The sequence below is a fragment of the Cyprinodon variegatus genome, unplaced genomic scaffold (assembly GCF_000732505.1).
Source record: "Cyprinodon variegatus isolate N-32 unplaced genomic scaffold, C_variegatus-1.0 Scaffold32, whole genome shotgun sequence".
Taxonomy (NCBI): Eukaryota; Metazoa; Chordata; class Actinopteri; order Cyprinodontiformes; family Cyprinodontidae; genus Cyprinodon; species Cyprinodon variegatus.
The window spans coordinates 1,546,071-1,569,653 of record NW_015150485.1 but is presented as its reverse complement, the minus strand read 5'-3'; the positions used below and the strand labels follow the sequence as shown (position 1 = coordinate 1,569,653).

The window sequence follows — 23,583 nt, the reverse complement described above, 5'->3', positions numbered from 1 at the left end:
TGAAACTGTCTCTGTTCCAGAACAGAGAATTTTAATTGCATGACATCCAGAGCTGTAAATGCCTGTTAATCACATTTCAATTGAGACATAAAGAGATGCCTAAAACATGCAGGACGGGGGTCCTTGAGGGACTAGATTGGGAACCACTTCTATATTAACTTTATTTGTACTGCTTTCCCATAAAATGCTGCATTGGAGGAGCTGCAAGCATGTAAAGGGAGCCCAGGATACCTTATCTCTACCTTAATGTTGCTTTGCTGACTTAAGGAAAGACAATACGCTCTAAAGAAACAACAGAAACTGACATGAAAGTGGCCCCCTTTTCTATAACTTTTTCCTTTCACTAGATTTTCCAATATTTAATTACTGCTTACATGGCTTATTATCCTTGTGGATGTTGTCTGTTAAACAAGGTTTACTAACAATCTTCCTCATGTTTCTGTTATACCAATTTAAAAAACAAATTTCTGTCATTTTTTAAGTTTTTTTTTTTTATTTTCAATAGATTTGATGTTAGCTTTTAGCCTGTAAAATATGAAAATGTTCATTTCTATAATTGAAACGGTGAAATATCTTTACTCTCCATTGAGTAAATCATTTACTTCCATATAAAAGTCTTGAGCAAAACTCTAAAAATCTGATTGTGTTTAAAATTCTCTGTACGACTGTGGAAAAAAAATCCATGAAGAGCAAACCAGGCGCTGATTATACAGCTTGTTAGAGTAAAATCTGCTTTTTTTTATGGATTCGTCAGTCAAGATGCTGCAGGTATTTCAAACCCACCCAAATCCTTTCATTCTCAAATTCTACTCATATTCCCAGAGTTCCTGTGACTCTCCAAATGACACGGTGAATTACATACAGCCACATGGAAATATGGAAGAAAAATAACATTTTGAATTTTCTGTGTCAGGTGATGGAGAAGCTTCTTGTTAGGAGTATTTCTGTCAATGGAGGTGCAGCATGCAGTAGCTCCAAGCAGAAATATATAAGTTGTGTTTTCTTTTTTTTACATACTGATGCCGTTAATCAGGACTTGAAATTCTGCACTGTTAGAGTTTAGAAAATATGAAAAAAGAAGCCTGGAGCTACAGCAGCTCATGTACCCCTGTGAGAACACCAATATGAAGTTCTGTAGAACTCTAAGGGAGTTTTTTTTTTTTAACCTGTAGCTGAAAGGTCTAATGAAAAATGCTTAGTTGCATTATGCAGATACATGCATTAGCACAAAAAAGAGACACCTGTAAAGTGGAAATATCTGCAACTCCTAAAATGAATTTTTTTAGGGGGCGGAATGATTAGATTTTACTTCCTGAAATTAGATTTTATTGCAGTAAACATACAAATCAAGCTTAAGCTGTACACCTACAATGTTTAGTGCATCATTAATTTTACTAAGTTACAGTAATTTGAGTAATTTTTTGAGAAAAATTTGCTTTTAAGGAGCAGTTTTACTGCACCATACTTTTTACTTCTACTTGAGTAATATCTTAGTAAAATACCACTACTTTTACTTGAGTAAAATGTTTGGCTACTCCATCAATCATTATTAACTTCACTGAATAACAGACAGGCTTGTTAAAAAACAACAGTTAATTTTTGATTAAAAATGATTGTTCCTATTTTTGTATGCAGGCTTACCTAAACCTACCCTGACATTTGACAGTTTTATGTTAAAATGAAAATCTCTTTGGAAAACTCTTTGTTCTGTCTGGAATTGCTACCTTCAGTTTGGATATTTCTTTATTTTCATTGTTTTATTATAGTCTTTAATATACCAGAACGTGCACACAATTATAACATTTTTCCCTTACATTATTACATCATTTTAAACATCATTTGTATTGATGAGTTACTGGAGTAGAATTGTTTTTTAGTCTTAAATTGATTAATTTATCTAGGCTTGCAATTGTCTGAGACTGACCCCTACATTGACAATTATCAACAATAATCTTGCACAAATAAAAAAAAAGTAAATGAAAAGTTTTTGGAAAAGTCTTTGAATTTATTGTACACTATCAAATCTAGCTTTAAATGTGACATTTCCAGGGAAAGTACTGACTAATACAGTAAGTAAAGCTTCAACATCCTTATTTTATGCAAGGAATGTGAGGTTTTTCTATTGTATATCCAAGAGAGCTAATTTCTTCCTTAACGTAGCTAACATTTTCAGTCAGATGACTTTTAACAAGGCCTAACAGTTATTTCATGAAATAATGTTTCTTTTGTCTTGAGTCTCATCTAGTGATTGAGATTCTATCCTACAACCAGAGTGTGTGGCTGTTATGCCAGTTTGTATTGATCTAGCCGACTTGTACAGTTGTTATTTTGTAATAAGGTAGTTATATTGACTAGTTTGTAACCATTTAATGTGTTGCATTTGGTCATTTTGAAAGTTATGATGTGTCTGATCCATATTTATCCTTTCTGGGAGCATCATTTAGGCAGTTCAATAATTTGCTTCCTCTGGCCTTTCACTTTTAAAAGAAGGCCTCATCAGGATGTATTTTATCAAAGCCTTTTTTAAACAGAAAGTATCAGGCAGCAGCTGAAGTTGTATTTAAAAGCTACACTTTGCTCTGCTATGGCAACAAGTCCTGCCTCTTACTCTGCTGTGCTGTTAAATTTTGCAGCGTAGCTGTGCTAGTACCGAACATTTCGGAGCCAGCGGGCCTGGTTTGGGGCATGAATAAAAGAGTTTCTGGGTTTGAGTGGTGCTGCATCCTGCTGCGCCAGATTTAGATTTTAAACAGGGGAGGGACAGGAGGGAGGAAATAGACCACAAGACCATTAAAAAAAGGCCAACTGGGACTGCTGAAAATTCAGATCATGTAGTTTCTTTTATTTCTTCTGAAGTGTAGTCAATTTGTTCAAACTCGACATGTCTGTTTTGTGTAATGTGTTCTCCATTGCATCATTTATCTAGTGCAGCAAGAAGAATAATGTATCTGGTTTTGTGTTCAGAGGTGCTGCTTTTTTGACCTTTCGGTGTGTCTTTGTGTGTGTTGATGTTTCAGCTAAATTCTCCGATGAACTCGGTTAGCAGCACGGAGGATATTAAACCTCCGCTGGGACTCAATGGCGTGATGAAGGTGCCCGCTCAGCCCTCAGGCACGGCCCTGTCCCTGACTAAACACATCTGCGCCATCTGTGGAGACCGCTCCTCAGGTGAGTGACATCAAAACAGCTGTCTATAGAATTCAACTGCAGTTTAATAAATGAGAATATTATTAAAAGTTAATTTTTTTTAGTTTAGTAAATCATTGGAAGTGATGTTGTTATCCATGCATGTTAATCCGGAAATTGAGTGGAAGGAAACAATCCAGTGGAAACTTCCTCAGGCAACAGCCATAACTGAAACCTTGAGAGGGTTTGCTAAAAGAAAAGCCTGTTGAAGTGTTGGAAGTTAATTCAAATGGCAAAGAATGTTGGTGGAAAATATACAATTGGAAAATTGTGTGGAAGGTAAAGTGTTACAGAAAAAATTGTAAAAGAAACACAGATATTTGCAACTTACACTTAAAAGTTTAGATTTACTAGACACTTGGGTTCGTGCTTTAAGAACCACATGACATACAGATCTAGGACTTTGTCAAGAATTGGTTTGAATAAAAAACATTTTCTTTGAAACACTGCTGTCACCATCATATACAGTGTATTAATTATACAGTTAATCGATTTTAGCAAATGTACTAAACCAAGCAAAGTGAGCAATCAGCTCACTTTGCTTGGTTTAGTACAACACACTCTGGAGCTTTTATTTAGAATTAAATATTTTGATCTAACAAAAAATAACCTTTGATCTCAAAGACTGAATTTTTTTAATGCACATTTTTAAGTGTCGTCAGAAAAAGTTCTTAGACAAAAAAAACTTCATTTCTTACAAAAAAAATTCTTACTTTTGTCTATAGAAAAGTGACTTCTAAAAAAAAAAGAAAAAAAAAAAAAAAGAAAGAAAAACTTGATTTGAAGCTTGGATCAAATTATATCTTTTTAAATTTGCTTTATAATAATATTGTTAGGCTAAATACGATGACCAGAGAGAACAACTAGGCTGTCACATTGAAAGCATGATCTGGTTGGCCAAAATTAGCTCTGTTTTTCCCGGGAAAAGCTCTGTTTGCCATAAAATGTGAAATGAGAGATGGAAATGCATTCGGCATAAAGGTGCTGACGTAGCAGAAATTTACCTTCAATGAGTGATTTGCTGTTTTCCCATGTTTGGAGCATGTCATTGCTGCTTGCCTGTTAGTAAATGCTGATATCACAGAACAATAACAACTTGCCTGATAGCAACAAATTGCTGAAAACGTCTCCCTGGTCTTCAAGTGCTCCATGCTAATTATAGCCAGTACTTCCTGTTTATTATAGCAATATGTTACATCAACTTCTGAAAACATGATGTTTTGTGTAGCCTGGTTAATTTGCTATATACCAGTTGATGGAAAAAATGCCTAATTCTCGTTTTTCTTTATTGCAGTATTTTAAACGTTTGCTTAAATTAGATGGAAACAGATCAATGGTCTTCTGTTCAGGAGTGGGTTAAAAAGATTGCAGGAACTCAGCCAATTTATTTGCCTAAAGACTTTTTCGCTACTGCATTTTTTTCCTTTTATCTTTATAAATGTTATGCCTCGACAAAGTTCACTGATAACAGTTCTCTTTAGCAACAACCTTTGGTGGCTTACACTCCATGTGCAGGGAGTGGGTGACTGATTGCTGGACCCTTTTCAAGTCAGCATTATTATTAAGACCATAACATCCTAATAATATAACACATGTGCCAGAAAAACATTCATTGGTCCAATGTTACGTCAAAACTTTGCAAGAAACAGAACTGTGTTTTTAGCTTTGGATTGTATTCAATTTAAAAGAAAAAAAATGACCCTAACATTAAGGTTATGCACTAATTATATCATTATATGCTGTTGATACCAAGAAAAGTCTGAGCAATCTGTAAACAGCCTGGATGACACCATATCTCATTATTACCTAATTAAAAGAAAGTCAGACTACCCCAAATCTTGCTTAATCCTTCTGGAGCCACACTGAAAAAAACCTCCTAAGGAGATCTAAACACGATCTTTGGAAGAGAGCAACCCAACTGACCACTCTGGCAGAACTACACACTGCCGCTTCTTGCATTGGGACTCCTGCTGGAAGGACATCAGTCAGTGTAATTCTTCAGAAATCTTGACTATGCAGTAGAGAAGCCAGAGTTACACCAGACTTGGGTTAAAGCACATGAAGGCTGCAGCATTAAAGGTGCTTAAGAAAAGACATAAATCATGAGTCAAAAGATCATATAGTTAGAGGAAACCAAACCTCGACTAAGCTTCTGCTGAAATAGAGAAATGCTGTGTGTGCGGGAGAGCATGCACAGGCCAACGGCGATCTCATTACTGCAAGACATTCAACAGAGCTGCAGCTGGAGGCAAATGCAAACAGATTTCCATAATAAAAACCAATTGGATCAAATAGAAATATATTATTGTTCAGAGCTGAATACAAAATATAATAAACATTGATCTATTATACGTTTTATACTAGATGACATCATTTTTGCACAAACTCTGCTTAAATGTAGCTTTTAAATTGAAGGTGTAAAACATTAAAGAGGCGGTTATACATATGATGTGTCAGTGGCATCTTTAATATCACACTGGGTTGGTCTTCCTGCTCAGATTTCACTTTTCAAATCATAGCCAGCTCTGTGAGTTGAAGTTCAAAATTGAAACGTTCAAAGGGTTGTTTGTTGGGCAGTTATTGAAATCTCGGATAAAACATCTTCCATCCAAAGTGATGATAATCATGGGGGGGAATTAACTCAGCCGCTTCAACCAGAGGAATATCTAAGAATTAATGATTGTACGCCAAAGAAAATAACTTCCTGGAGTTTTTCCTTTTTTCAACTGTAAACAAACAGATTTCTTTTCTCCATGGATGACTTGAAAAACTTTTAACCTCAATGTTTAGGTGAATTTTGCTGTCATCCCGCATCATTGGCGTTTGCTTGCAGCTAATTGGGGAGGGGGGAATCAAAACAGTGTTAAATAGCAAGTCATGCTTCATTTGGCTTTGCTCAAAGGCTTTATTTATCTTCTCTGGTGGTCTGAGCTGCAGAGATTGAACAAAGAAACAGTTTGAACAACACTGAGGATGGCAAATGGGTTCCATCCATCATAAAATCACAAAAGAAGTGAGAGAAAGGTGCAGACATGAGAACAGGGACCTGGTACAAGTGGTCTTCAGTGAGTTGTTGTTTCCTTTCACAACCCTAATATAAACTAAGAACTTAGAGTTTCTTAACTTTGATAGAACAATAAAGTAATTGCCAAACTACAGTTCCCCTATGCCACTCACTTCACTAAAAATTAGCTCTTTATTTATTTACTTTGTACTGTATGTAATCCCAACTATACATAGCTCTAATAAGTTGGTTGGGGTTCGCTGACTGTTTTTGCATTTTTTGAGCACCGCTTGAGTGCAGCAGTTCCTTTTAATTATTTATTCAAAACCCTCTGTCACATAAATGTGCAGATTTAGAGAGCAGCAAGACAGATGTTTTTGCCAAATGTGCAAAACAGATGTAATATCCATATGGTGCAATGTGTTAAATGTATATGCATTCAGTCCCTTTATGCAACAGCTGTAATTATTTTGGGCTAGGTCTCTAGTAGCAGTTTACATCTAGTGATGAATACTTTGATGGTTTTTCTTATCAGAAAAGCCAAAGTTCAGTCAGACTGGATGGAGAGCATCTGTGAGTAACAGTTGTCAAATTCTGTGATGGATTACTGATTAGGTTGAGGTCACTTTAACATCTACAGACTTTAATCTAAACTGTTCTATATAGCTGCTGAAAAAAGCATCCCTACAACACAGGGGGCTTTAATTATAGTTTGGTGCAGTGAATTCTCTAGCCATGGAGCTACACTGGAAATCTGTTCAAGTTTTCAAAATAAAGAGAGCTGAGTAAGCGACAAAGATCAGAAAACCTTCTAATGCAATAAATAGTTTTCCTTTACAGTTAAATTTCTTTCCTGTGGGTTTAAGACATAAAATAACGTAATAAGATGCACTAAAAGCTAAGGTTGTGTGGGGAATGTAAATTTTTTTTAGGTTTCAAGATTATTTTATTTATAAAAACAACCAAATCACTATGGATGGGGTTTTACAAAATTAAACATTTGGATAATAATTTATTCATCTTTTTGCTATCCTGCTTTGTGTAGTGAATATAGTAATAAATGATGTTATTTAAGCACAGCTTAAACCTATTGATCATATCTGTTAAAATCCATCAAAGTGACAATCCATTTTATAAATACTCATGTTTAACCAATTATTTCCATATTTCCTTATGAATATTATCCAAGAAATGTTCTGTTAAACCCAAAGTAAGCATCATCTGCCTTCCTCTATCCCCAGGAAAACACTATGGAGTCTACAGTTGTGAAGGCTGCAAAGGTTTCTTCAAGAGGACTGTGCGCAAAGATTTGACCTACACCTGCCGTGACAACAAGGACTGTGTCATCGATAAACGACAGAGGAACCGCTGTCAGTACTGTCGCTACCAGAAGTGCTTGGCCATGGGCATGAAGAGAGAAGGTACAGCACATACCGTTGAGGATAGAGTCCCACTTAAACATAAACCCTCAAACCTGTACATGTCCACTGGAATGAAAAGTAAAGGGTCTTAATAAGCATCAATGAGGCTAGAAAACAAAAAAATGTATACATTGTATACACAGTAATAATACTTTCATGCTGCACTCGTCTCAGTGTTCTCTGTTGTATTATTTTGAACAATTAACTGTTTCAGTGAAAAAGCTATAGCTATGACCTTTTACTTCTGCTAAGGTTTTATGAACTATCGAAAACAAAATGGGTCCAAAGCATCACAGAACCCCCACTGTGCATAACAGTAGGAATAAGATGCTTTTCCAGGTAAAAACATTTTGCAAAATCCACCTTTTGCTTTGTTTTTGTAAACATATACAGTAGATTTAGTTTATTTAAAGAGTTTCGGGTGACACTAAGGAGTTACGCTTAATTCAGTCTCTAGAAAAGAGATTAAACTAAACTAACTTTCTTTGTTAGTTTGCTAAAAAAAATACGGTTCCTCTTCCAGCTTGGTTGCCAGATCGGTTACCAGCTCCGTCCCGAAAGCACGATCCATTCTGCGTCTGCGCCATCAGCTCATTTGTGCATCCAGATATACATCCTGGTAGCCCTTGTTTTTATTTTGTTAAAAAGACCTAAATGATATTTTTCCCTCTCCCCAAAAATAGTAAGCGTACTAAACTATAATGTGTTAAAGGTTAATAATGTATTTCTGAGAAAATAAATGCCTTGAAATCCTTTCTGTTTTATCACTCATCTCTGCCCGATCTGAACCAGAAATAGGATCCTACGCTACTTCCGGGAGCTACCTTTTTCGGCTTGAATTTAAACAGAAATTTAGTCTTTTTGAGTTTTATGTTTTCCTTTCATTTTAACCTTATGCTATATAGTGCGTAATCTTAGGAAAGAAACAACAAAAATTCAGATAAAGATGGTTTAATCATATTTTGCCGGACTGCTCTGAGCATGTCCTATGATGACGTCAGAGAAGCAGTTTAATTAATAAAATGTAAAAAGCTGAAAAATTGTCTCACAATAGTCATTAAACATTTTTTAAAGATGTGTATTAGCATTCTTTAGTGAGGTAAGGATAGAAATAAGTCATTTTAGTACCATAATTACATTATTTATGGACACCCGGATGTGCACGTGTTTCCGGGACGGATCGGGTAGTGACAGCCAGTGCTTAGTAGTAAAAGGCTACTATGTGTTACACCATATTTATACCCTAAAGACACAGGAACCTTTGGACAATAACACACAGTTCCAAGTAACCAAGCAAACCTTGCTGAAGCAAATAAAGTAGCAATAAAAAAATAACCCCAGGGGATTTTTATACAACTATTAGTTCCTAACATAAAGGATGTTTTTCTACTTCATTAGAGGTATTTGAGTTAAAGCTGGATTCATCCTAAGATGTACTGGAAACTTATACAGCAACAATACATGAATTATATTCTGGAACAGTTCAGTGGAATGAAGATTTTCCCAGCATGTGGGGCTTTCCACTTCTTTTAGGAAGATGTATTTAGTCATCCAGATGAAAAGGCTAAATATGTCATCTACATATTTTAAGGTTATTTGTCTAATTATCCATCTTTTGTTTTCGTGTTCATGTAAATTAAATGCAGTTACAGTTAAAATTAAATATGCAAATTACCATTTAGCATCAGCATCAGCCTATCTATAGACATTAAGGGTTGTTGTTTGCTTCAGCTCCTTGTTGAACAAACCTTTTGGTGTTGCTCCTTATTAATTCAGATTTTGTTTTTCTATTTTAAACAGCAATAACAACTTTAGTTTTTCAGCCAAACCCCGCTTCTCATCTTTAAAGAGCTCTTCTGTTTAAAGTTTTCTCTGCGGGTTCTGTGTTTCAATATTATGAACACGATTTAGCACTTGGCCTCTTTAATTGGCCTCCGTGCAAATTATATCTACTTCCAAACTCATAAACTCAAGTGTGGGTTAATAAATACTGTCACTTGATTCTCAAGTTTCTTTAGCTGCGTTGTTCAGCAGCTGTGAGTCTAAAAACACACCGATGCAAAGGTTTAGTTTGTATAATTAGCAAAGTTTTCTCTCTTCTCTACAATAAATCCATTAATTTTAAATAAACATAATTTTTTACCATGGATACATCTTAATACCAAAGCCAGAGAAGCAAATCAAAGTAAAACTACAAACATTTCTCCTTGAATGAGACCTTGCACATGCAAAAAAAACTTGTTGCTACGGTGATTTTTGCACGACGCTGTCACATCTTTTCCACAGCTAAGACTGACTGCAGTTTGATGATGTTTTTCTCTATACTTCTTACTTTATAAACAACCTTGATTAAAGCTTAATGCGGTCGATCAGATTATAGTTTCTGGAGCGGCAAGAGAATGAGACACAGTGTTCTGTGGAAACAGAAAAAATTTGTTATGTGTAGGAAAGAAAAGCAGGCAGCAAGGTGTGAATTTTAAGACTCCATGAAGGTGTTAAAAATATTTGTGCTCTGGGCAGTGCTGTTAAGCTCTCCTTCACACATTGAACAAATCAATCAGTCTGTTTCTGCAGTATGGTAAAGAGGTTTTTAAATGCATGTGCATAGATTATAGTGTCTTGCTAATGTATTCACACCCCTTAGAATATCCCACATTATGCCATCTTAAAACCACAAGCCTCACAAAAGTTTATTGTGATTTTATGTTATGGATTCAAACAATGTAATGATTGTAAAGTGAAAAAGTAAGACATGGTTTTCAAAATAAAATTTAAAAAACACATTCCAAATAGGTTATGTAATTAGCAACTCTTTGCTGCAGATTCGCAGCTGCCAGCCTTTACATATTGAGCCCATTAGGGTAACAGTTCTGCTGAACAAAGACCCCAAGATGCAGCTGTTAGCAGGTTCTTTATTAGCCCCCATGTTATTTCCGTATTTACGTTTAATTTGAGAATTGAAACTTACTGAGAATCTTTGGAAAGATTTAATATTTAAGTTTACAATATATTTCCTTCCAGTCTGACTGAGCTTAAGCATTGCTTGTAGAGACATACTGTGAAGAAAATCCATTTAGCTAATGTTTTCATGCCTTATAAAGGCTATGCAAAGGCTTGATGGGTATTAGGTGGGCATAGAATGGGATTCTTGTACACAGTCCCCTTTAGTTTACAAAATTAAGTTAAATTGAATTGTGTGATTTTTAAACCGTGAATATGTTTTGATCCAAACAATCTCTTTTAACTCAGACTGTGTTTTGAGCCTTTGTCCTGCTAGCATGTGAACCTCTCTCACAATAGTAAGTCTTATTAACTCTCTAATCTTCCATGATTGCCCTCTATTTAACTCCAGGCTCTTTTCCATAAACTCTGACCAGCTTCAGTGCCCTAGATGAAGGAAAGCATCCCCGCAGTATTATACACTATTACTACCTTTTATTTTATGGATGTTTTCAGGACTACATACACATGTTGGCTGGGATGGTGTTTTGCATGTAACCCTAAAGGTTTGTTATCTTTCTCAGTCTAACAAAGCACTTTCTTCTGCATCTTCATACATGCTTAACATTGCTTGTGGAAAACTGCAAACCAGGGAAGCTTCAATTATGCTGCCGACCATCGATACCGAGTCAAACGTGCTGCTGGCTACAGGATCTGGAGAAAAGGAACATTACAATCACTTTAATTTTTAGACAAAAGCATGTTTTTACTTCGTTTAAGAGAAAAAAAATACAATACTGCATAATGCAGAAACTATTCAGTTAATAGGACAACTGGAAAAACTTGCTATCAGTAGTAGAATCTCTAACAGACTGAAAACATTAAGGCTTTTAACAGGCTAAATTATGCAGAAAGTCGACTACATCTCACAATATTGCCTAATAGCAATAAAAAGGAAACATTACAAGTCAAATAGGGGTTACATTCCAATTAACTATCATAAGTTACTAAATCCAAAATATTTATAGCAAACTGCTGTGCATGTCAAAGAAAATACAATTCACTGCTTAAATGTTTTAATGAAATGGTACAATGGATCTGTTGCTTCATATGGCCTGTTTGCTACTAGTACAACCTTATTAGTTTCCAGTATTCCAGTGCTGATGCACCCCAAAGGATGGGGGGCTCCACTATATGTGATAGATTTCCATCTTAGATGGTTTTTACTTTGTCGGCCTGGGCCTGCTGTCAGACATTGAAGACAGGGACCCTGGCCAAGGCTCTTCCTCTACTGGCTTCCCTGTCCTGTTAGCTTCAGGCTCTTTAGTTGGGTTCCCTCGTGGCGGCTTCTGTCGTCAGACCAAGAGTTCCTCAGGATAAAATCTGTTCCTAAAACGGGACAGATTTAATTTCAAATGAAACTTCAAGCAAGCTACCAAGAAAGCTTAATTTCTTTTGTCATATTCAATGACGAACTCCTCAAATTTGCCAAACTATTAAGTGGCTCTTCACCAGTGTCAGTAGATCATTGGGTGAAGGCTTCCAGCAAGTTGCTGTCTTTACATGTCACTTGTACTACTTGGAACAGCAATGCCAACGGCAGGGTTTAAGTCCTACACCCCAAACCTGATAACCCTACATCTGTCATACCTCCATGTTTCTGGCATTTTACCTCAGCATCATGTGCTCCTTGTCTTTTGGAAATAACCCATTTTTGAAACCTTTTCTCAAAAGCAGACGCTAAAGCTATGGCAGTAATGAAGCCAAAGAAACCCAGGGCACGTAAACCGTTTTGTTTTTTTTGTTTTTTTGTTTTTTTTTTTAACAGAAAGTCTTGATTAATACAGATAGCTTTTAAACTCAGCATCGATTTCCCGGACTGACGGCCAAGCTCCAAATCATTCTTGAAACTTGCAGAGGGTTAGCCACCCTCTCGACGGAGACGTCTGATGTGACAGCACACTGGTGTAGTGCAGGCAGAGCTGTACGTCTGTGAAATGTTTACATCCCAGTAGCACGTAGCAGGGCTCAGAGTCTGAAACTAGTTAGCGGAACTTCCACATCCTGAGAAAGGCTGCTTATCTAGCTTGATGGTTTCAAGTCAAACTGTGTAAAAGTTCCACAAGGCAGGCATATTTGTTTAGGATTTGCTGCCTTGTGCTTGCACAGTGTAAAGAAACAGGCTAGAGACACTTAACTCCTCTGTAGGCTACAAAGTATGATCTAGAGACAATCAGGCAACAACAGACTTAGATCGACATACACTGATTACATAGTGTTTTGGCAGTTAATAATTTGCACCAAATTGATCTGAATGCCCCTACTACAACCAGGACATCTTATGGATTGAATGGAAAAGTGAATTATTAGTTTTATACTCTGACTTTAAATAAAAAGTGATAGTTTTGCTGCATCCATGGAGCTCTTTTTTGAGCTCTTTGAGCCTAAGCAATAGTATTTTAGATTTCTCTCACTTTTTCCTGACCCCATCTTGGCCTCCTGTCCCCTCCTGAATGCTTTTGTTTATGTCATTGTTGGCCTCCATACTCCTTTCAGGGATATTATCATTTACTACCTCTTGCCTCACTCCCCGTGTTGCCTCAGTCCCCCCCTCAGCACCCCGAGGGCTGTGGTTAGAGAACAAGGCAGCAGCAGTAGCCCAAACGGCTAAGCGAATCCACAGAAAAACAGGATTAAATGAATTTATGCACTCCCAGTCAGGACAGGAGAGCAGAAGAAGAAGGAGGGGGGGTGAGGGAAGAATAAAGCTAACATGATTTCAGCCCTCCTCACCTCTCTGTGACTCCGACACAAGTATTCTACCCTTGGGCTGACCTCCACTGCCAGACAGCCGTTCCTCCAAAACTGGGGCCCCTCTCTCTTTCTCCACTGACAACCTCTGCTTTCCTTTCCCTTACAACAAGACCAAGGCCTCTCCAGTTCAGGACGTGAAATGGAAACCAGAGCAGGAAAACTTAAGAAGACAGGGCCTCTTGAACACTGAGTGTGTAATGTGTGTGTTAAGGGTGTGTATAGACCTGCATGTTAGTTTTAGCTCTCTAAAATCTCCCTTTTATATAACTTTTTTTTTTTTCAAACTCTATTAATCTGCGGTTGGGAGAAAAACCCACAATACGCTGAAACATTTAACTGCGGTGCCGTGAATGAAATAAATTACAGCCTTTTGAAAAGACAAAAACATACTCGCGCTGCTTTTTTCACTTGAGGCTGGACATGTGGTTTCTCCTGCCTCAGCTATGAGTCTCTCTGTCTGCCCAGCAACAATCATTTCCTGTCTCCAAGTCAATCAGATGACAGAATCAACACAGTTGTGTTTATATCTTTCTTTAATGCATGACAAAGTCCTTATTGACTTCTGCTGCAGCTTTTTATTGCTTTATTCAGATGATTTTCCCTGAATTTGTGGTGAGGGGAAAGGGAAAGGACGTACGGAGCCTGACAGAAGTATTTATATTCCTAAAAATGTTCAGAAGTTGTTGAATATGATGACAGGCTTCAACCTTTTAGCATTATTCTATGAGACAGACACACACATATGCGGTTTGCTATGTCGTTGAAGCTAAACTATACTTTGCAATGAAAGATTTTTAAGGTCGAATGTTGACGAATAGTTGTCTTGTCGGGAGATTTTATCACTTGGTGATAAAATCAGAGGACCTTTGCAGCTCCTCTAAAGTCACCATCTGCTTTTGTATATCTAACAATCATAATAATGCTCTCCTTCCTTCATCTGTCAGTTTCAGTAGATGGCCATATTTTGGTAGGTTTGCACTTCTTTAAACTTCTCCACATCTTTTGCCTGACTTGTCTGCTGTGTTTCTCCGCCTTCATGCTCCTGTTTAAGTAGTTTTCTGCAAAAGTGCATTCAGATCGAACGTATTGTCTGCAGTGATTTCCATTACTCACCGCTCTGCGTTTCAGGTGCACAGTTTTCACACCCCAGACTGCGTCATTAAAAAGGAGGAGCTTCAGCCATGAAGCTGACACCCGCAAATAGACCGAATGGTTATTGTTATTATTTTTATTGATTTATTTAGGTTAGTGCTTCATTAGTGCAGGTTTGTGTAGTTGGAATTTGTAAAAATGAAAAAATAAAAACTACTTTTCTTTCAGAGATATTTTTTTAGGTAATTAACAGCTCAACTATCCCCCATTAAGCTCAGAATTAAAATAAAAATCATCTGCTTTTTCAGTGCTACTTCATTTGTGCAGGTAAACTGTCATTTGTGCTGATTTGGTTTTTAATACAGAATCATTTTTAATTTCAGCTGATGCCATTGCCATCCCAGCAATAGTTAGTCATGCACAATTATTGCATAACATCACATGCAATTCCTGTGCTGTTGTTAAATATAACAGTGGGCGTGTTAACCTTATTTAGTGGAATTATTTTTTTTCACAGTATTTTGTAGTCCATGCTGTCTTATCCCCATAGGATTTCCTGTCAAGGTCTCAATATTGGCATTTCACAATAAAAGCACAGGTGAAACGTAGCAGTACAGACTGCTACGAACTGTTTTAAATCACCTTAGGGAGACCATTTATTATTGGAAAAACCCCAGAAGCACTTAAAAAAAGAGTCCACATTGGTTAATCCAGAGCTGGGTCTGGATGACAGTCTGATTCAGCGGTACCTCCTTGTAGAACCTGTGCAAAGAGCAACATTGCTGGGGGGACGCGGCAACAGACGGATGTCTGAGCCGGGGGGAAGGAAGTTTGACAAACAGTCTAGGGCTAAATTAAAACAGCTTTTTTAAAAGCCACCTAAAAACCTCATCAGAGGATTCCTTATTTCATCCTTTGTTATCATTATTTCCTCTGTGTTTCATTTTGACTGAAAAAAAGCTTCTCCTCGGCTGCATTTCTTTAACCTACCTCACAACTGCAACTAGTCCCTGATTAGTAGCCGCGACACGATTTCACAGGAAAGTTCAGCTCGTTTTAATTTTAGCAATCACCGCTCTGCTCTCTCCATGTGGTGCTGATGTTTGACAACACCTCAGTTCTATCAGGTAGAAGCAGACAGGAACAGTGACCCCTCTAATCACATGGGATTCACCGCTGACTGCTTTACCGCCCTTTATCAAGTGGCTTGCATAGGGATATTATTTTATGAAATTAAGACCATCGCCCTTGCCGCAGACACTGCGCTCGTTCTGAATGCATCTTGAAAACCTCTCATACCTTTAAAGCAAAGTTACATTTTACAGAAGTTAAATCACACCTAGATGGACTGAAATCCCTATATAGGTTACATATAAAACCAACTAGCTGAACTGCATCACACTTCCAGGTACAGATACAGGAGTTTTGAAATAAATGCACACCACACTTGTTAGATTTGTTTTCCATCTGAAAAACTTCAAAGGTTTGTGTTGTCCTGTTCATACAATCCAAAAAAAATGCATTAATGATTTAATCTATAAGAATACTGTTCGTATACTGTTCAAGGCTGCGTTTGTGGTGTGAGGGAGAAGTGAAAGGCCTTACATTATTTATATGTGAAGGAAACATTTTTATATAAAAGGATATAGATATTTGCCATTGAACAAAACAGAAGCAAACCTGTTTCTTTGAAGTTGAAGCTGGAAAGAGTCCCTGAACCTTTCTGTGCGGCTGTGTTGATTTTTTTTATGTAGGTCTCCTTAATATTCAGTGAAAAAAAGTATTTTAGCCGAACTTGACAAAAAAAAAAAAAAAATACCAACTTAGGTTTTGCATGTAACAGTGAATTATATCATATTTGTTAATGGAGTCCTTTAACTAGCAAAGGTTCTGCTAAAAGCAGCGTTTGAGGATTCTTATGATAGCTGATGGTGTAAAGTAATCCCTAGCTGTGCCATTAAAGAAGAGCAGTCTTTCCTTACCCTACATTGCCTGAGAGCATGTTTAAATATGTGCTGACATCAGCAGTTAACAGCAGTAGTGAACGGAATCAGTTTTGTTACATGCAGCCGTCCAGGAGGAGCGCCAGCGTGCCAAGGAGAAGAACGAGAACGAGGTGGAGTCCACCAGCTGCGCGAACGAGGACATGCCCGTGGAGAAGATCCTCGAGGCCGAGGAGGCGGTGGAGCCCAAAACCGAGACCTACATCGAGACCAACCTTGGCATGCCATCTAACTCGGTGAGTGCTGTTTTATTCTGTTAATCTAAAACTGTGCTTTATATCCAATAAATCAGGGCTACGTCTGAAAGTAGTTGCTGTTCTCTAGTTTTCTGTTCAGTTTAATGTGTTTTATGACTCTGTTGGCACAATGAGTGAAGCTCAAGGGCCTCAAGCTGAATACCAAAACTTTCTAGGTGCAAAACCAGAATAAAAGAAAACATTAATTATGGAATAATTAAGCTTTTTTAGGAATTCTATCCTTTTTTTGGGAACTGTAGACAAAGACAGGAGTGAGATTTGTTTTCATTTACACTTGCAATTAATAATAATTCCTGCAACTCTTATAATTAATTGAAACAATATAGTTTGTAATTAAACATACAGTATAACACTGTTTATCCTTTATATCTCCACATGAAGTTCTCCAAATCCTTTCTGGTCATCTATCAACTTTTTATTACTTTTAGCATATTTGATACATTAAATTGTAATGTTTGCAGCTTTTCTAGACTTTACTTCACCAGAGGTGAAAGATGCATTTTTATGTCCCCTGTTGACACTTTCTGTCTCTGCACTGAGAAGTCACTCAACAGAGAAACATTTTTAAAAAATGCAGTAAGTTAGGTAGAAACTTTGAATGCTGTCTCTGACAATGAGTGAATTGAGAGGGGAGCAACCTGTTCTTGAACTGCAGGAGAGACTCCTACTTGTTATTTATTTCTGTGGAAAGTTTTAAGCTGGTTCAACCATCACACCATTTATTTCTGCGTATGTGAGATGGGGAAAAGAAATTCTAAAAGAAAGCTAAGACCTCCTCCTTACCCCATCACCTTCAGTTCATGTCCAGATATCACAGCATATAAAGGGTAAAAGGAATGGACAGTAAATTATTTTGGGTCTTCTCCAGAGACTGCCCTTAGAGCAGCTCTAAAAAATATATATTTATCTCAAATGAAAAGTTGCTGTTCATTTCAAAGGATTCCACAGATCAGCATACTGACATTTTAACAATGATAACAGCACTTGGGCTTTGTCATTTTATTTGAAATAAAAATAAATAACTCATAATGTGGATGAATAAAGAAAAGAAGGCCCCAGTTGAACATTTAGGAGGCAAAGATGGATGTTTCTCCCAAATCCCAACCTCAGAGTCCAAGATGGCTGCCATTTCTTTAAACGTTGTGACATCTACAGTAATAAACAGTTTATTTGTACTGGTAGTTTGCATGACATTAAATAGTTAAATACATGTAACAACCTCAACTTTTAAACATCTTTATTATTTTAATAAATAACATATAGAGACATGCATTGCTATCAGGTGGCATTTCTAAAACTAATTAGTCTGATCCTTAAGTAAACACTTTTAATGATTTTCTAACTTGATCCTACAGGTCTAAGTACTGTTTAATCCTATTTCCACATCCAATTTTGACTACAGTAGTAAATTGACAGTTAGTAAACGTAAACCTCCCTGTATTTCTATTTTCTTTCTAATGATGGGGATTATTGTAATGAGCTCCCCTCCATTTTTTCTTAGTTGTGTCTTTCTGAAGCAATGATCATTCTGTCTTCTCAGCTTCATGTTAGTTGATGTTCTTTTCAATTATCTTCGGAATAGTTCACGTCAAAAATACTTTCTGGGTTAAACTCAAGTTAGCATATCTACGACCATTGCTCCCATTACCACAAGTTGAAAACCAATCGAAAATAAAATGTAATTTATCATGTCCATCTAAATATGAACTTCATAAATTAAACGGGATGCTGCAATTTTAGTTAATATGGAAAACCAACCAGTTCAGCAGTTCTTGTATGGATTATCACTGATTATTTATATATATATATTTTTTTTTTCAAGGCAGCTAAACTACAGTGGATAAAATACACATTTATTAACATTTATTATATATTTTTTTTCACACACAAATAACATCTTGATCAAAGTGTTCTGTCTGTAGGAGAGCTAACTCTTTGGTGGGCGTGTTATGTTGTCGCCAAGTCTTCAGCAGCGGTAGAGAAGATGGAGAGAAGACAGGACCTAGATAGAAGTAAAAAAAACACTAAAACTTTAGATGATGTTAGCGGCTCACCTTTCAGGAGACCAACGACTAAAGAGGAAAAATATATATATGTATTTATAATGAAACACTGGAGCCATATTTTTCCCTCCTGATCTTCATTTCTGGTTAATTTTCTCTGTTGTCACGGTGGTGCAATCTGGTTTAAGTGAAATAATGAAAAATTGAAAGGCAAATCTTTCTCCTCCCCTCTGCAAGTGATGAAAATTTCATAGGACAGTATGCAAGCTTGGCAATTCTCTAAGTAGTGGGGATGATGGTGCACATGTGCTATAAATCCTCTGATTTTGCTTGGAACAAAGAAAGCCTAGCGTGTGATCACGGCTAAAATATCTTTTACACAGATTTCTTCTTGATTTATTGTTTTAAGCAGGTTGGATTTGTAATGTTTCATTGCAGTGATTGAGGCATAGCTCAATGCACATTCTTTCAATGTAGTCTGATAGCACCCCAAATGTTGCCTCATGACCTGAGCAGTAGGTACAGTAATGCTCGGCTCGTTAATTGTCTCAGCAAAGTGCAAACTCTTCTTCTCTGACATCTCCTACGACGGAAGCAGAGAAACGAGGTCAGTGTAAACAGGGATAAGATATTCATACAACATTGATGAGACCCATAGTGTTTAACGACATTCCAGGGACTTCTTATGATGAGGCAGAGAAGACTTGTGCCCCAGCCTGTTGGTGGCACATATCTACCCCACCCCCCCTTATTTTTTGTCTTGCTTTGTTTGTTAGCCGGCCTGCCCTTTGGAAGAAATTAGCTCAATCTGTTTGTGTTTCTGCGAGGAAACGCAACTCCCAAAACTCTTGCTCCGAGCTGTGCCGTCCATCGTTTCCCACGGAGATCAGATGCTAAAATATTCATAAGACGCCAGTTGTCTTTTTGGCCCCATAGGGGGAAAAAAAAAAGACAAGTTTTAGTTTCCAAAACAGTTCAGCCTTTGTTTCTGGGATAAGTTTTATGTATATTTGGTACATTTCAGATAGACATCTGCAATGCTCTGCAGGCACTGTGACTCTTCCACTGTTTGGGAAGGAACATAAAGGAGAGGATTGGGTCGTCTTTGGTCTGCACATTAAGAACAGAGGATGCCAGTTTTCCCCTTCATCTTGAACTAATCTTCTCCAGAGAACTGCAGTTGATGTCAGGATCTTCTCAGCTTTTAGCATCGATCTGTGGGATTTGGTTTAGGAAGTCGGGGAGAAGTTGCTCACTTTCTTTGGCAAAGTGTGAGTTCACACAGGAATACAGCATTTAAGAATGTTTACTGTATTTAATAACATGCAAAAAAAAAAAAAGTGTGCCTGTTTTCACATATGCATATCAGGGGTTTGGACTCGTGGGACGATGGTAAACTTCTCGTCAAAGACTGACACTATTGTTTAGGATGGGTTTCATTTTAGTGAAGTAGTCATACAGTATGCATGTGTTACATTAGTATTCCATGGTTATTCCCTTTAGATCCTAATACTGTACCTCTGAATCTTAAGCACAAGGACACTTCATGAGAAGATGCATTTGATGTTGGTTTGGTGAAAACAGGAGGGATTTTCTACTCATTCTTCAAAGGAAATATTTTCTTGACACTGAGCAGTTAAAGGGCATCCTAAAAATGCAAAAATGTAGGTTCCTTTACAGCACAAAAAGTTTGCTATCTAGGCAGTGACATGCCCTCAAATGTGAAATCTGTCAGAAATAGACACTGTTTCAAAGTTATAGAAGCAGTGTTAACAGGAAGTATTATGTATTAATACTTGAATGTCACTCTGTAAATGGAATTGGGATTCAGGTTTCCTCTTTTATCCTCTTTTATCATCGCTGTTCAATCACGGTGTTCTGAAATAACATTTTTGATTCCCCTGTTTCAGATTATTGGAAAAATGAAATGTTTTCAAACCTTTTTTGACTTGTGTACCCCTTTAGGCATTTTGTCTTACCATGATACCCCTCTATGTCAAAAGTATTTATGATTGTCCAAAAGTGGAAAAATAATTACAATAAATAAAATAACTGTTTATAAAACAAAAATTACTTTATTAAATCTTTTAACCTGAGCATATAAATCTTAGGCATTTTATTATTTCCATCTCAAATAGAAATCAACATAAGTATGTTGCCTGGAAGTTGGTAAGGAATCGAAAAAAAAATAAAATAAATAAAATCATATTATAAACCTGTATTCATAAAACTAGTGCTCCTCTAAGTAACTGATTTATAGTCAGTTTTTTTTTTTTTTTTGAATCGGGAACAAAATACAGAAGAAAAATTATATTCAGACTGACTTAATTAGTTTTACTTTGTTTTCTCCAAGACACCTAAGCGGTTGGTTATTAGTCATCAATATGCTTTTAAGGCCAATTTCTCCTGGTACAGTTAACCTATGCTACCAGTGGCATGGTTGCCCTGACAGACTAATACATTTCAAGACGTTACATCTAATCTGTTCATCTTATTTAGATCAGTCCATGATTGGCTGCTGTTTGAGATCTTTTTGTTTCTATGATAATGTCAGACAGGTTCTAGTAGAAATCAGTTGAGAGGTTTTTCCTTAGAGGTTTTTTCAAGACGCCTAACATTTCATCAAGGAGCAGTTCTGCAGATTTTACATTTTCTGACATAAAATGATGAGAAAGTAAAAAAAAAAAAAACCTTCTGTTATATAAAATCAGTAAAATTATTCTTTTTTTCCGCTTTAAAGACCACATCTCCTCAGGACCTGTAGTAACCCAATAAAGTCAATTCAGTAAATTATTCTAGCTTTCGTCCAGATTCATCTGCACAGTTTTCTGAAGGAAAAAAGCTCTCATCGTCCCTTTTTTTTTTGGCACTAAAAAGACAATCAAGTAAGAGATCTAATAAAAAAAACACAATCCTGTGCAAAGCTAGGTTTTATCATTAAACACACATTAATAATTTCTTTCCAGTTAATCTTCTAAGCCTATAAATCCCTAGGAAAAACAAAAATAGGCAATGCTTCCGAATTTATTTATTTTTTTCTATGCACAATAAGACAACAGAGTACTTTTAAATCTAATTTAGCCACAAGGCCTGCTGAATTACTGGGAGTAAATAGGAGTTATGCACATACTGCAGGTTGCATATTTTACAGTCCCATTTTGGTTGGCAATAAAGTTCCTTTGCACTTGTTTAGTAGTAAAGTGTCAGTCACACTTCTAAAAGCCCCTCTTGAGTTTCTCCAGTTCTCCAAGAGTGTGTTAGCTAAAAGCTCCCCGAAGATTTAGCACGCTCAGCAAAAGTTGTTTTTTTTTTTTTTTTTCACCGGCAGCTCTCTGCAGGTATTTCCTCCACAAGCTGGGACAGAATCACTGTTTGTTTTGTCTTCCTGCTCGCCTTCCTTTTGACAGGCTATCACCCCCAGCTTAGCACTGATGTTGCCGTCATTATGTCTGTGAAAGCACAATGATTGGTTGCTCCCAGGTATCCTGGGATCAGGCTCTGGTCCAAAACACACTCGCATACTGAAAACAACGAAAAAGACACTTATTCATTGAGCCTGTGTGCTCCTTTTTGTGTGTCTGTGTGTGTTTCCCCGCAGCCCAACGACCCAGTGACAAATATCTGTCAGGCAGCAGACAAACAACTCTTCACTCTGGTGGAGTGGGCCAAGAGGATTCCCCACTTCTCGGAGCTGCCGCTGGACGACCAGGTCATCCTGCTACGAGCAGGTATGTCAGCACAAGTTCAGGAGTTTAAAAAGGAAACGTGTAAGGAGAGTTCTTAGAAAGCAGGCTGTGCTGGGTGTGGATTCTACTTTAATAAACTGAACTAAACTGCAGGAGAAACAGGTGTGTGTTTCGTCTCTGTTTCCCTCTGTAACCTGCCAACCTTACAAGACAATCGCATATGAGATGATGGATGGATTTATTTTTTTTTCTGTAAAAAAGTTGCATTTCTTATAAATATAATTCAACTTTATTGTCAATACATTGTCAAGTACAAAGCAACGAAATTCACACTCTGCATTTAACCCATCCCTTGTCTTGAAACCTTAAGATATTAGATTGTTTTTTTTCTGGAAAAGATCAGGTTGATGCATATGGACAAATTTAATAGGAAAAGGGAAAAAAACAGGGGAAAACATAGTTTCAGCTCATAAAAGAAGTCCTCTGAATACAGAAGTATACAATTGCCAGCGCTAACGATGACTTTCTAGGCATACAGGCTAAAAGTTGTTTAAAACTAACCTTAAATGAGATGCCTCCAGCTGCTTCTTCTACTTGTGAAAAAGACAAGCTAGCTGCTATCATCTGTCACCTCTGCTATAATCATCAGCATCACAAGCAGGACAGCAGCACATTGCTTTCATTCTCTGCCTGTCGCTCCAAATTACACCATTTTATTATCCGTCCATCTCTAAAATAACGAATGGAGAAAAAAAATCCCCTCTCTCATAATTCCTCCTCAGCCTTTCCACATAAAATGATGCAGAGACTTCACCAAAGTGGAGAGATATTATTCTGCAGAGCTCGTCTCTTCTCCTCTCCCAGGTTTTCTATAAATAACCGCTTTAGTTCTGCTGTATCACAGATAAAAGCATCACAGCTCATCTCATGGTCAAATTCAACTTTAGGGAGTAGAGGCAAGCTGTTGCCAGGCAGAAGAGTTAAAGGAACCCTGTCGCTCACCCACTGCGTCTTGTGTCTTTGCCGATTCCTCCATGTCAGGCCCCCTGCATTGGCACATCAAGCCTGTTGTCTTTATTGCGATGGCAGGCACGGTTCATCCCGTTTACACGCTTGTCTTCTTAGAAAGCCTGATTCCAGTGTCTCAGCGATAACCTGGTGCTTGTGCTTGGGAGAG

General features: G+C 37.2%; 1 protein-coding gene across 4 annotated transcripts in view; it reads left to right on the top strand.

The window, feature by feature from the left end:
- Positions 1-23,583, top strand: part of rxra (retinoid X receptor alpha) — a 136,825-nt gene that overhangs the window by 99,976 nt on the left and 13,266 nt on the right. The window contains exons 4-7 of one of the 4 annotated variants that reach the window (XM_015401610.1): positions 3,018-3,168; positions 7,432-7,611; positions 16,512-16,696; positions 22,319-22,448. In XM_015401610.1, coding sequence (XP_015257096.1) covers positions 3,018-3,168; positions 7,432-7,611; positions 16,512-16,696; positions 22,319-22,448 — 646 coding nt within the window. Of the gene's footprint in view, positions 1-3,008; positions 3,169-7,431; positions 7,612-16,511; positions 16,697-22,318; positions 22,449-23,583 lie in introns of all 4 variants that reach the window. The other 3 variants (XM_015401602.1, XM_015401620.1, XM_015401627.1) reach the window with 3 other exon arrangements.